Genomic DNA, 14,981 nt, shown 5'->3' on the forward strand with positions numbered 1-14,981 from the left:
TAAGTAAGGAGAAGTAAACCAACTGAGGGGCCCCAAAGTACACAGTGAATGACCCACACTGGATTTGCTTCCTAGGGTTTGACAACAAAGGTGTGGATCCTAAGGTTCCTTGCAGCATTTACAATGTATGTTCTAAGATCAGTTCTCACCGTAACATTTTATGTTTTATATCCTAAGCTCTGACTTTTTTTTTCCTAAGGCTCCTTTAAGTTCTGAGATTCTGTGGTCATGGCCTTATTGCTATAATGGTCTAGTCCCTTCTAGCTCATAGGATATTCTATGTTCTGGAAGGCCCTTCCGGATCTAACACTTCCATGTTCCTTGGATGTATTGTTCTGTTGTTGTTCAGTTGTCTCAGCTGGGTCTGACTCTTCATGACTCCATTTGGGGTTTTCGTGGCAAAGATACAGGAGTAGTTTTCCTTTTCCTTCTCCAGCTCATTTTACAGATGAGGAAACTAAGGTAAACAGGGTTAAATGACTTGCCCGGGATCTCACAGCTAGTAAGCACCTGAGGCCAGATCTGAACTCAGGAACATGAGTCTTCCTGACTCCAGGCCTGATGCTCTGTAAACTATGGGGCCACCTACTTGCTTCTCTATATTCTTTCATCTACCTAGTGGAACTCATTGGAACCTTTAGGTCAGGCCTACTTCCCTTGATTCAAAAGACAAAAGGGCAGTCCCCTGTCTATATTCAAATGAGATGCAAAGATTCGGGTATGGGGTAGGGTTATGGAGGAAGAAGAGCTGGGTTCTCACCGTTTACAGGTATGCATGGGATCCAAAGGGTGAGCAGTTGTCTCCAGGACACCCTGGGTATGGAAGCCCTTACCGACCCCAGTACTGAAGGAAGCCTTTAGAAAGTAACCATTGGGGAAAGTGATTTTGCCCTGAAATAAAGAGAAAACAAAGTAGGATGTCTTGCTTGTGAGTAAGTAGGCCTTACCTCCTCTTTACAGAAGACACTCTTCCATTTGGAGCTAACTTTCTGGCATTTGGTTGCTATCAAGTTAATTTGATGGAAATCATCAATTTTATCTTGCAATTTACCTAGCACAGGCTACCCTTAGTCAACCTCTACCCCACAGTCTCTGCACAGTAAAATGAGAACAAGGACTATCTCTCTTGTATTTGTATCCCCAAAGCCTGGCACAGTGCCCAGAACACAGGAGGGGATTAATAAGTGCTTGCTTGTTGTTGATTAATTGATTGACATTGTCTATAAAAGGCTCCTGCCAGAAGGCAAATAGATGATCTAGAAGGAGGAGTTGATGTCTATTAACACTAAATTCCTCCTCTGAAGTCCTCTTCCAATAGCTCATTATAACCCAGAGGTGACCTTGAGCTCTTGAGGGCTATGCCAGTGGAGAGAAACATCTGGCAATTCCTCCCAACTTGGTGCAGCTTCAAATATGAGCCCAGGAATGGGTGTCATCTGAGGACTCAACTAGGTCCAGAGAGACTCATCTTAGATGGTTGGCTACCTAGGGATGAATGTTTCAGGCTATAGAAACTCATGAAATTTTCTTGCTATTAGTGCTTAGAACCTCTGTCAGCAAAGAGTCCCCACTAAGGAAATTATAAAATTCTTACTGATTCTTACCCCATTGAGTGTGTGTTTGGGGAAGGTAAGGAGGGACTGGTTACAACCAGGTTGGGAGAAAGATTCTATTTAAACCTAAGAAGCTTTAGACTTGCTTTGTGGGCTAGGGGGAAGGGAGGAGGAGATGGTCAAGTCTTCAAGCCTAGAAATTGAATCACAATGATTGGATGGAGAGGACTCTTGATTATTAATTCCTGGAAAGTCAATGAATCCATCCCCCAGCTTCAAAGTCACCCAAAAGTCAAAAAAGACCCTTCACCCAGCCAACCCTGGACTTGACATCCTCTAGTCCATGCCACCATCTTGCCTCTTCCCCTACAGGAATATGGCTTAACTCAACCCCAAACCTGGCTTTCATAGTAATTCTGGAATAAGGGAGAATTTCAATGAGCTCGCCCCCCAAGCCCAACGCTATAATCTATTCTACTGAGTCTCTTCCACTATAACCTATCCCACTGAATGACTCATTGGAGGCTGCTTACTTTCCCTGTGTAGGCCAGGTCTCTCGTGAAGCTGCCCTCATAGAGTGAGTCATCTTCCAACAGGAGTATCCCAGGGCCCTGGAGGAGATATAATAGGAGGCGAGCCCAGTGAGGGCTTAAGAAGAGTGTCAGGGGCTGACTAGAGAGAGAGCCAAAGAAGCAGCAGTCGGCACCTCAGCCGGCCAAGATACAGTCACCATAATATTGTTGCTGCTGTGTTATTGACTTGATCCTTGACAACAATCCTGTGAGGTACAGAGTGCAAATATCATTTGACAGAGGAGGAAACCGAGGCACAAAGACTGCCTTGCCCAAGGTCACACAACTAGCAAGGGGGAAAGATAGGACTCAAACCCAGGTCTCCTGACAACGAGTCCAGGGCTGTTTTCAGTATATAGTGCAGATATTTCCGTGCCCCTTTTATAAAGGAACAAATCTTGCCCAAGGTCACCCAGCTTATATATACAACTCAGTACCTTGTCATCTGCCAAGAGAGGGAAGTCATTTGGATGGTACAGATGCTATCTCCAATGCAAGGAGAGCAACTGGACAGCAGGGCAACTCCGGGTTTGAGCGCCCCAAAGCATAAGAAGTCACACATGCTCCATTTCCGGAGAGAGCTAAAGAGCAAATTAACCAGGAATCATCCCCATGGCCTTCAGAATCCTGGAGCTGGAAGGAACCTAGAGCTCATCTGGTCCAACGTCCTTCTTTACAGATGAGGAAAGAGACCACCAGTGCAGGGGCCAGGGGCAATTCGTCCAGAGTCATACAGCTCAAAAGGACAGATCAAGAGTCTAACTCCAAATCCCATGTTCTTCCAACCACACCAAGCTAGAGAACATTTACAAGTTGTTTTCCACCCTTACATCCCTGTAAAGTATTTAGTACAAGTTTGTTATCCCTGTCTTACAAATAATGAAACTGGGGTTCATAAGAGTTAAATGATTTGCGTAGGATCACATAGTAAGTGTCAAGCTGGGATTCAACAATAGTGCCCTTTCCCTTAGACCAGAGTTTCTCAAAGTGGGGTCTGTAGACCCCCAGAATCCCTGAGACCCTTTCACAGTCTCCAAGACCCCCTTTCAGGGAGTCCAAAAGGTTGAAATTATTTTTGTGATGATACCAAGGCATTATTTTCCTATTCCAATGTTGTTGTTGTTGAGTGGTTTTTAAGTTGTGTCTGATTCTCCATGACCCCATTTGGGGTTTTCTTGGCAGACATACTGGAGTAGTTTGCCATTTATTTCTCCAGCTCATTTTACAGATGAGGAAACTGAGGCAAAGAAGGTTAAATGACTTGCCCAGGGTCACACAGCTAGTACGTGTCTGAGACCGGATTTGAACTCACTAGATGGATCTTCCTCCAGGACCAGCACTCTGCCCTATTCAAATACTCCTCTCCTTTCCAACTATGCATCTGTGTGAGGCCAGATTTTCTTCACATCCTTCAACCAAAACAACACATCACAACCGATTGTATGCAAAAGTAAATATGAGAATCCAACTGTTTTCTAATAAGTCAGCCAATAAAGAGATCTGCAAAAAATATGTGAAACAACCCCACCCCTTTCTCACTAAATTTTTTTGTTTTGGAAAATACAGTTATTTTTCATTAAAATGTTATGTATGTTAACATGCAGTAGGTTTATTATTGTTACTTTTAAATGAATACACATTTTAAAAATTTATCATTTTAAATTTCTAATATGGTAAATACTGATAGATATACCCCAGATATACAAGAGTTTTTGTGGGGAAGGAATGGGTCAATAATTTTAAGAGTATAAAGGGGACCTGAGACCAAAAAGATTTAACAACCTCTGTACTCTACTTATCTAACTTTGTATCTCAGGCCTCCACACACAAGTGCTTAATGTTCCTTAGGGTTCCCAAATAGAGCTACCCAGGCCCCAAAGCACCAGGGCTTTTATCAAGAGGACATCGAGATCAAAGAGATTAAATGATGCTCAGCTTTCCTTGACCGCCATTGTAATGTTCTTTCTACCACACTACCCCTGGTGGAAAGGCCAAGCCTAGGAGCCAGTTGGCCCTGAAAGCTGTACCAGGAGATTCTATGGCCAAACCAGAGTCCCTCAGGAGGCAGCTAGTATATATTAGAGAGAACCTCTGTCTTTACAGTCGTTAAGCCTGGGTGGTTCAATGTCTAGAGTGCTGGACTTAAAGTCAGAAAGACCTGAGTTTAAAACCTTAGTATAACCCCTCTGAGTTTCATGACCGTGGGTACATCTCTTAAATTCAGCCTCAGTTTTCTTAACTGTAAAATAGGGATAATACCTATGGGACCTAGCTCACAGCCTCACAGGAGTGTTGTGAGGTTCAAATTGTGTGTGTGTGTTTGTATGTGTGTATCCACACACATATATAATCTCATTTGAACCTATGTAAATAAAAAATATACATACATTACTTTTTGAAGCATATACAAAGATATATAGACATATATAAAAATATGTGTGTGTATAATATATGCTTCAAAAAGTATATGTATACACACACACAACTTTTTGAAGCATATATAAAGGTCAGTTATTACTATTAAGTCCCAGCTCTGCCATTTATTAGCTGCATGAAGCCTCTGTTTCCTCATCTGTAAAATGGGAACAGTAATAATACTGCACTTACATTCCTCAGAGGGCTATCGCGGGGATCGAATGAGATGAAGTAGGTAACGTGGCTTTGTAAACCCCACCGTGGTTTATAAAAGTTAGCCATTAATATTAAGCTATTACTAGCAAAGGATTTCATGCTTGATGACAGGCCTAGACCCTGGAAGAGGTTTTATTTTTCTTTCTTCTTTTTAGTCACTAGCAAGGTCCTCTTTGAAAACCCAACCTTTGGCCCCAGGGAGCTAAAGGGAAGAGGGAATTTGGCCTCCCCCAAGCCAAGAAAGGTAGGAAAGTCAGAGAGTGGTATCTGCAGGCCAGGCCCAGGCAAGTGGCACCAAGAAAGCAGGGAGCAGTAGATGTGGGATATTGGTCTCTTAGAAAATAAAGACAACCTCAGGTAGGCCAGGATCTGAGGTTGGGCTATGAGCACCCCACTGTCCTGGGCACTATTTCTTTAAAAATGACCTGGTACCACCATAGTATTCTAGTCAACCTCTACATGTTCTGTGTTCCGACTAAATGGAAGTACAATCCAGGGGCACTGGCCTTCTTTCTGTTCCTCACCCACAATGCTTATCTCCCAGCTCCATGCACGTCCTCCATGCCTGGAATTCTCTCCCACTTGACTTCCCTCAAGTCTCAGCTAAAACCCCATCTCTTCTGCAAGACACCTTTTGCTCCCCCTTAATGCTAAGGCCTTCCCTCTGAGATTATCTCCAATTTTTCCTGTATATCGCTAGTTTCTACATAGCTGATTTTATATCGTCTCTCCCCATAGACTGTAAGCTCCTTGAGGATAAGAACTTTTTTTTGCTTTTCTTTGTATCTTTAGCTCTTGGCACAATGCCTGGCACATAGTAAGTGATTAATCAATGCTTATTGACTTGTCTTAGTATGACTTAGTATTCACCCACATCCTTGCCTTTGTTCCACTATGCCTGGCTCACCCTCCCTCACCTTTTTCACCCATTGAATTCCAACCTACCCTTTGGGTATATATTGGGCTATAGCCCAATTCATACTTTACTTTTCTTTTTTTTACCTCACACTGAAATTTCCAAAGCACTTTCCTCACAATTACCCTGTGAGGCAGGTAGTGAAGGCATAATTATCCCATTTTACAGATGAAGAAAGTGAGACCCGGAGAAATTAAAGAATTTGACAGCTATCATGGCTCCAGGTCCTCCTATCTTGCCTCTCTAAGAATTCCTCCCTTCTTAGCCAATCCCCTGGCATTCTCGTAATCACTGTTAATGACTCATATAACACTTTGCACCTTTCTGATGCACATGTAAAAATAGTTAAAATCCCACACTTTCAGGTATACAAAACAATTTACCATTTGCATCTCACAACGATACTGTATTATTATACATTGTGTATTATCTGTTAGTCTTTTAGTCTTCTGTGAACTCCATGAGAACAGGAACTGTGTATTATTTCAACTTTCTATATGTTCCCTACCTCTGAACAAAGTGCTCTGCCCACAAAAAGCACTGATAAGTATTTGTTGAATAAATGGATAAATGAATGAATGAATGAACAAAAGAACAGATGAATGAATGAATCATTCTCCATGGATAAGACCAGTTTGAGATAATGGACAGTGGGCTCACGTGAGCTGAAAACAACAACAACCCTTATTTAGGATTTGATACCAAGTCTTTTTTTTTTCCCCTTAAAAAACCCCACAACATATTTGGATAATTATATCAGCACTCTAAATGTAATGTTCTTGTTTCTAACTTCTTAGCACTTTATAAGCCAAGCCAATGTTGTCAATCGTGGAATAAAGAAATAAATTAGTGCTTGGATTAAATATCTATTTTTGTTTCCTTTTATTTGATTCTATTTATAAATTTTATGGTTTGGTTTTTTTTACTTAAAAAGTGAGTGGAATGACTTACCACCATCTTATCTGCATGGAAAGTCCTCTGGTAACAGATGCCAGACTGGGTGACCACAATGCCCTGCCCATGCCGGTGGTCAGCCTGCCACATTCCAATGTAACGCTCCCCCCTGGAGGATAAGACAGAGACAACCCTGTGTGGGGAGGGCTGGAGGCAAGAGGGGTTGGATCATAAACCATTGCCCGTTTCCCCCTCCACCCCCTCGATAATACAGCCAGTTCTGGAGTAGAAGGAGTGGGTGCTGGTGGCAAGGTGAATATCACACAGCAGACAAACCATGCAGGATCCGAGAGACAGAGATGGAAAATTTAAGGAGACAGCTACAAATTTCTCTAGTACCTTTATTTTTCCCTTCTTTAATTCCTACATTTTAAAGGAAATGAGTTGTAGAAGAAAGCACAGGGAATTTGGATCCGGGAGACTTGGATTTGGATCCTAGCTCTGATACATATTGTCAGTGTGACTTGGAATAAATGCCTTCATCTGTCTGGGCCTCAGTTAATTTATCTGTAAAATGGGAGTATGCACTACCAATCCTACAAAGTTAGTGTCAGGAAACTGCTTCGTAAGCCTTAAAACACTACAGAAATAGGGGTATTTATTATTCTAGCACAGACAAGACTGAGAGCCAGACAGCTTCCTAGAAACAAGGTGCATTAGCGGAGAGAACAGGGTATTATTAGGGTCTTAGATTTGGGGTCAGGGGCCTGGGATTTGAACCTATTCTACAAAACTTACTAGCTTTGTCATCAGTTTCCTCATGTGTAAAATAGAGATCAATAATGATCATTGAGTTGTTGTGAGGAAAGGTTTTATAAGTCAAAAAATACTATAGAAATATTATTCTCAATAAATAATAATAATTGCTAATATTTCTATTGTACTTACCACGTGCAAGGCAGTGTGCTAAGCACTTTACAATTATCATCTCATTTGATCCTAACAACAACCCTCATGAGGTAGGGCTATTATTAACCTCATTTTACAGGTGAGGAAACTGAGGCAAACAGAGGCGAGGTGGCTTGCCCAGCATCATCCAACTAGTAAGTATCTGAGGTCATATTTGAACGCAGGTCTTCCTGACTACAGGCCCAGTGCCTTGTCTGCTGCACCACCTGGTTGTCCTATCAACAGCTGCCCCAGTGAAGAGCTGGACTAGAGACCCCAATAAAAGAATGGAGCACATGAATCTTTTTGAGAAGGCATGAAGGGTGTAAAGAAGGGAGTCCCTAAGCCTGTTAAGCAGCACGGGGAAGCCTCTAGATTGGGCTGCCAATAAGTAAACCAATTCACCAACATCTTAAACTAATTTTGCCTTCTGTTTCAATCGCATTGATCTTCAGAAGATCTCAAAGCCTTCCCTCACCCTTTGGACCAAATCTTTCAGAAACGGACATTTCAGGGGCACTCTTCTCTACTTTGCTAGTGGAGGAATGACATGATTTGGAAAAGTTTCACAATATTAAAGTTGAATGGTTCTCTAGGCATGGCACCATAGGTTTAGAGACAGTCCCCTCCTTTTATAGGCAAGGAACCGAGGCCCAGAGAGGTTAAGAAATTTGCCAAAGGTCACACAAGAGCAGAGCTGGGATTTGAACCCAGGTCCTCTAACTTACTCGCTTACAGAGGAGGAGACTGAGGACCAGACAAGGGAAGGGATTCACCCAATAGCAGAGCCAAGGACTACAACCCCTGCTTCTCCAGTTCCAGTCCAGGGCTAATCCTGCCACACTCTGCTGTCTGACCCAAGATTAGCTGTGAGGGGAAGAAGCAGAACCTTCGAGCCCTGATTTTCACTTTCCCAGTGTGGAAGCAGAAAGCACTGAGCACTCAGGATCATAGATTCAGAACTGAAAAAGACCTAAGGCCATTGATCCCAAACCTATTCATTTTATAGGTGAAGTGATGGAGTACAAACAAGCGTCTGAGGCAGGATTTGAACCCAGGTCTTCTGACTCCAAATCCAGTATCCTATCTACTCCTCCGCCATGCATGTGCTGCCTCTCGTTCGAATCAGCCTCAGAACAGTGTCCTGATCTGAAATACTTGGTTGAGACAGAAAATCTAATTCACTTTTCCTTGAGTAGAAGACTTAATCAAAATAGAGAGTGTACTGAATTTTCCCTGAGACAGAACAGGAAGCTAGATCTTGATGCAAACTAAGAGCGCCTTGTTTATTGCTGACCAAAGGAAGATGGAATGCCTTTTTTGTAAAGAAAACCAAGAGAAGCATCCTTTGTGAGCCAGCCAGAGCAGGGGCTCTCTCTTAACCCCTTTTGTGCCATGCAGGAGGATGCCTCTGGCAGTGTCTGGTGAATCCTAGGGACTTCTTCTCAGGATCAGGTTTTTAAATGAATAAAATACAGCGTTACAAAGAAAACCGATTATATTGAAATGAAGATGTGAAAATATTTCTTAAAACACATTAACGAGCACCAAATTAAGAACTCCTGCATTAGGAAGAAAGGCAGTGAGACTCTTCTCTGAGAGTCCGTGCCCACATGAACATACATTTCAATTTATAATTCCACATCCCCTCAAGTAGAACCATGTGCTTTTGTTTTCCTATTACTATGGATTCTCATCTTGGCTTTCATGGTGACTTTCAAACGTCGGCTAGGCCCTGCGTGTCTGCTTTAGCGGGAAGAAGGAATCTCCTTCCAAGCAGATATTTGTGCATTTGTTCAATAATGTGTCTGACAGATGGGACTGAAAGGCCAGTCTTCCACCCCTCATCACCTTCCCCAATATGCCTTACCTGGTTCCAATCACTGTAAAAAGCCATAGAGCCAATTATAAGTTTCAGGTGTCTCCTTAAGTCAGTTTTCTCTGTGAGTGTCCTAATTTCCCCATCAGACTACGACAGGGGTGGGGAACCTGTGGCCTTCTAGGTCCTTGAGTGTGGCCTTTTGACTGAATCCTAGAAGGCCACATGTGGCGTTAAACCCACAGGTTCCCCATCCTAGATTAGGAGTTTTTACTCAGGCAGCAGGTTCACAAGAACGGGGTCATGATTTTCCCTTAGGCTCCCTATGGTATATTTCTTCCTTAAACAAGAGATCTCTAAAGACAAGGACTGTTTCTTGCCAAGTCTCAGATTTTGTCCATAAGGCAGTGACAGATAGATGAATTGGCTGCTAATAATCCAGGGGAGACTGGGCCCCTGTGACCATGAGGGAGCTCCATCCTCACCTAAGGCCCTTACCTGTCTTTGTCCTCCAAGACCCCATATCCATTCTTCTTGTCCCTGTCCCAGTGCCCCATGAACTTGAAAGGCTGCGGAGCCTGAGGGGAGCTCTCCAGGACCCCAAATCCCTGCCGCATGTTGTCTCGGAAGTAGCCTTTATACACTGACTCATTGGCATACCTGAAGGAGAAGGGGAGGTTTGTAGGTCAGCAAACACCCGGAAGGACACACTGGCTGGCACATCCTTAACAAGAGCTCCATATCCCTACAGTACTGTGACTGAGACACCTCAGAATCTGGTACCCATGAGACCAAGGCCATATGCGCCATTTCTGCTGAGAAAAATACCAGTGCTTAGTTACAGACTGAGGCCTGACCCCAGTTACGGAGTGAGTGTTCACGCTGTTAGCCCTCCTCGTCAGTAGCCATGACTGAGAGATGTCTTAACTCCCCTTGCTAACTGTGAATTGGGCAGGAAACTTAGTGAGAGACATCTGGGCCACTTGCTACCAGAATCTGCCAACCCCACTTGGTCAGGGGTCTCCCCACTGCTTCCCGCTGCCCATTATAGTATTGGTGTCATGGCTACTGCCCAAGGGCCAACAATAAGAAACAATGGTCATTCAGAACCCAGGGTGCATCAGGCAAAGGTAGGATTTGTAGAAGAAATCAGGAAGAACATTTAGAGGGTCTATAACTGTTCTCTTCAAATAAGTGAAGATCTATCATGTGTTGCAAAGATTACACGGCTTCTCTTTAGCTCCAGAGGAAAGAATTTAGATACACCAGGGGAAATGAAAGAAACACATTTCAGCACCATATAAGGAAGAACTTCCCAGTGACTCATGGCGTCTACAAGTTGAATGGGCCATCTTGAAAAGTAGCAAGCTCCCTATCACTAAACTGCTTCTTGGGAGTGAGGTGGAAGGAATTCCTGTCCAGGATCAAGTTGGACAAACTTGTCTCTGAGGTCCCTTCCAACTAAGATGCTGTCATCCTCCCCCAGGGTTCCTGTTCTTTCCCTTTGGGGGACTAATGAGGCTGGGAAATCTTGCTAAAAAAAAAAAAGTCACTGCTGCCTAGAGAGAGAAGCACCTAGAAATAGGATTCATAGAACCACAGAATGGGAACCACAGAACCACAGGAAGGGATCTTGGAAACCATTTAATTCAGGTGCTTAATCCGAGGTACACAACTCCTCCATTCCCCAAGGGATCCATGAATTTGAATGGGAAAAAATTATATATTTGTATTAATATATTTTCTTATAATATATTTTGTTCTATGCATTTTTTAATTCTGAGAAAGGAGTTATATGCCTATAACACAAAAAATTAAGAATGCTTGATCTAGTTAGGCCCTTTCATTTTATAGAAATTGGGGTTCATAGAGGGAAAATGATTGGAAGAAGGTCACCCAGTAAATCTAAGGCAGAGCCAGGGTCTCACACCCAGGTCTCCTGAATCCACCTTGGGCATTTGTTTCATTATTCTAAGCATAGAGATCAGGAGGGTGACCCAGTTACTCTCCTTCCCACCCCCTCCCCATCTGGCCTTGCCTCCCACCTCCCCCCAAGGCCCAGAATCATCACTTACTCACAGATGCCATAGCCCTGCATCTGGCCCTCCCGCCAGTGGCATTTGTAACAGTCATACTTGTCTTCAGCCCCACGAGGGACCAGGCGGATCCCAAACCTATAGAATCAATCAAAGATGGGGCATAAAGTTCGTGGTGGTTTCAGACTTCTGCACCTCCAGGACTACATGCTGGGTTGGACCTCTGATCCTGCCTACTTCCTGCTTCCTAGCCCTCTCCCTTTCCCCATTCAGCTTCTAAAAACCCTCCTTCTATGGAAAGAATGCTTGGATTTATAAGTATTGATGATGATAATGATGAAGATGATGATGATGACTTATTTATAAATCCAGAAAAACTGGGTTATTAACAGCTTATATTTCTAATGAGAAGATGTATACAAACAGTTTCACAAACCTTGAAATACTTTGTAAATGAAAGCTATTATTGTAATTATCTTTGTTGTTAAGTCATTTCATTTGTGTCCAACATAACCCCATTTGGGGTTTTCTTGACAAAGATACTAGAGTGGTTTGTCATTTCCTTCACCAGCTCATTTTACAGATGAAGAAACTGAGGCAAACACAGAGCTAGCAAGTATCTGAGGATAGATTTGAACTCAGGAAGACGAGTCTTCCTGATTCTAGGCCTGGTACTCTATCTACTGCTCCACCTGGCTTCCCCACTTGATCACACTTTGATGTTTACAAAGTCACTTTCCAGCCAACAGTCTTATAAGGTAAGTAATTATTATTATCCCCATTTTATAGATAAGAGATTCGGCCAAAGTCAAGAGGGTCAGACCAGCATGAAAGCCTAGGAAAACAAATTCATCTTTACTTCCCACTCCTCTTCTAAAAAGATACCATTCCCTCCTCCTGTGGTCTCTTTATCCTCTCCCTCAGAAAAACCAAACTGGTTCTTCCACCCGCAGAAGAGTTAGTCGTACTTCCCCTGGACCCCTGCCCCATGTGGCCCCAGGATTCAGAAGCTAATCTATGCCTCCCCTTTCCTGAGTTGCCCCAGGGGCAGTCACTTAGGCTTCCCTGCCCTGGCTGTCATGACCGCTCTCATACCATGGGGTCTTACCCATGCTCCAAGCCCTGGTGGAAGTCACCAACATGATTTCTTCCATCTGGCCACTTCAAGGTACCCCTGTAACGCAGACGGGTGAAAATTAAAAGCTGTCAGAGGGCAGCTGCTCAGTGCCAGGGACAGGAGAGAAGGCAGAGTCGTGCCTTTGAGTCTTCATTTGTCCTCAACCCTTCCAGATAGCGATAGCCTGTCCCTCATGTCACCTACAAGGAGTGTGGAAGCAATGAGAAGCATGGACAAAAGAGACCTGTGATTTTAGAGTTTTCTAATAATGATAAAAATGACAGCTGGCATTTACTGAGAGCCTCTCGATTTATAAAGTTCATGGTGCAAAAGAATATTGGATTTGGGGTCAGAAGACTCCCTGGTCTGATAATTGGAGTTGTCTAAAAGTGGAAGGGGCTATCTATCAGGGAGGAGAGGTCCCTCCTCCTCGGAGGTCTACAAGCAGAGAATGGAAAAAGAACGTGTTGAGTATGTTACAGTGAAGATTCCTTTTAAGTTGGAGGAGTTGAGTGTGGAGATCCAGCTAGCTCTCAGACTCTGTGACACTCCTCCCTCCTCCCCACCCCCAAGAGCCACTCACTCACTTTCCATGAGGCTTCCCCCAGAACCAATTGCCATCATAGGTGGCAAGACGCAGCCGGTCCTCAGTACGAAAAGTGTAGAGGCAGTAGCGGGAGGCAGGGGGTTGGGCCCCCTCCTGGTTCTGGTCCTGTTCCAGCACAGGGATGTCCCTTTTCCCACTCAGTGCCTGGCAGGTGGCCTGGCTCACCGTGGACAGCCAGCAAGTCTGCAGAAAAAAAAGGTAGGATGGTATTTCAAAGGTTTGAAGAGGGTAGGAAAGGAGCGGAGAGGTAAAGTCATCACACTCCTTTCATTCATACTGCTCCTAGAAGGTTGTTCCATGAGGAAACCTTCCCAGATTGGGCAAATAACAGTTCAAAGTCTCCAAGACCATGTCTGTGTCCTTAGGGCTGCTAGATGGTGGAGTGTATAGAGCACCCCAAACTATGAATTTAGAATACCAAGATTTTAAACCCTGCCTCAGACACTAACCAGCTTAGTCAAGCCATTTAACCTCTATCTGCCTCAGTTTCCTCATCTATAAAATGGGGATAGTAACAACTCCTACTTCCCAGGACTGTTGGGGACCAACACTCTACAGATCATCACTCTACAGGGCTTTGCAAACCTTGAAGTTCTACATAAATATTGATTACTACTACTACTACCACCACCACCACCACCACCTCTACTACTACTACTACTACTACTACTACTACTACCACTACCACCACCACTAGCACCAAGGTAAAACTCCCACAGCCACTACTACTACTCCTACTACTACTACTACTATTGTAGAACTCCCACAGCTACTCAGAAGAATCCTTCTTTTGGTCATCCTTTCCCTACTCCAAATTTTAATCACCCTTAGCTGCTATTGGTAATTTGTATTATTGAGACTGTCCAGTTAGCCCAGTGGTTAGAGAAAGAACATGTGAGAACCAGATCGGGGTGGGAAGAAAAAGGGGAGGAAAAATATGTGTTCTCCTGACTGAGGCTTAACCCAGGCCACAGAGCAGTCATTTCACAATCTCATACTTTGGCTCATAGAGTTAATCAATTACCTTCTCACTCCAATCGGTATTTTCTCTTTAGGATCTTTGTTGACTAAAATATTCCTCACACTTTCTCTAAATGAATCATCTTTCCCTATTAGGCTATAAACTTCCTGAAGGCAGGGACCAGCTTACTTGCTTATCTTGGTATTACCAACATCTGGCATAGCTCTTGGCACATAAACAATGCTTAATAAATGCTTTTTTTTTCATTTATCCATTCATTTCATTCAGAGAAAACTATGTGAACAAACGATGGGGTTGTGTGAACCGCTCCCCTTGCTAGGGACACAGCTCCAAGCACACTTCCAAAGGAGATCTCTGCATATTCAAGACAACTCCCTGCGGAGGGAAGAGAACCCTGGGCTTTATAGCCAGGTATTAAGGATGCTTATGGTTCCCTGACACGAGGCCTCTGCTTTCCTGGGCTCAGCCTCCCTCCTTACTCACCTTGTCTTGGGCATCCTTTGCAGAGAGAGAAAACTCCTCTTCAGGCGTGATGACATGGAACCCATATCTGGAAGCACAGGAGTTACAATAAGCAGCCCACAATAGTAATCCCGTGGTGTAGTAGAATGAACACTGGACTCAAAGCATAAGACCTAGGATCAAGTAACAATTCTGCAAGTGACTCCCTGTGTGTGCTTCCTCTGTCTAAACCTCAGTTTCTTCCTCTCCAAAATAGGGGTAATAGTACCTATACTACCTACTTCTAGGATCATTATCAGGAAAGTGTTTTATAAACCTTTAACTGCTATAGAAATTAGCTGTTACAAATTATTATTAATATATCAGATTAGCAAAGTATCATTTCTGAAGGCACTAGCATCGACACAGGGCTTTTAATGTTTGCAAAGTGTTTTCCAAATATTA

General features: G+C 43.5%; 1 protein-coding gene across 7 annotated transcripts in view; it reads right to left on the bottom strand.

Moving 5' to 3' along the window:
* Positions 1-14,981, bottom strand: part of ALS2CL (ALS2 C-terminal like) — a 68,941-nt gene that overhangs the window by 17,160 nt on the left and 36,800 nt on the right. For all 7 annotated transcript variants that reach the window (XM_027842135.1, XM_027842136.1, XM_027842132.1 and 4 more), the window contains 8 exons: positions 14,559-14,625; positions 13,074-13,276; positions 12,478-12,543; positions 11,409-11,507; positions 9,832-9,993; positions 6,624-6,735; positions 2,087-2,164; positions 761-891 (listed from right to left, as the gene is read on the bottom strand). In XM_027842135.1, coding sequence (XP_027697936.1) covers positions 761-891; positions 2,087-2,164; positions 6,624-6,735; positions 9,832-9,993; positions 11,409-11,507; positions 12,478-12,543; positions 13,074-13,276; positions 14,559-14,625 — 918 coding nt within the window. The remainder of the gene's footprint in view (positions 1-760; positions 892-2,086; positions 2,165-6,623; positions 6,736-9,831; positions 9,994-11,408; positions 11,508-12,477; positions 12,544-13,073; positions 13,277-14,558; positions 14,626-14,981) is intronic.

This window comes from Vombatus ursinus, unplaced genomic scaffold (genome assembly GCF_900497805.2).
Source record: "Vombatus ursinus unplaced genomic scaffold, bare-nosed wombat genome assembly UNPS02014867.1, whole genome shotgun sequence".
Classification (NCBI taxonomy): domain Eukaryota; kingdom Metazoa; phylum Chordata; class Mammalia; order Diprotodontia; family Vombatidae; genus Vombatus; species Vombatus ursinus.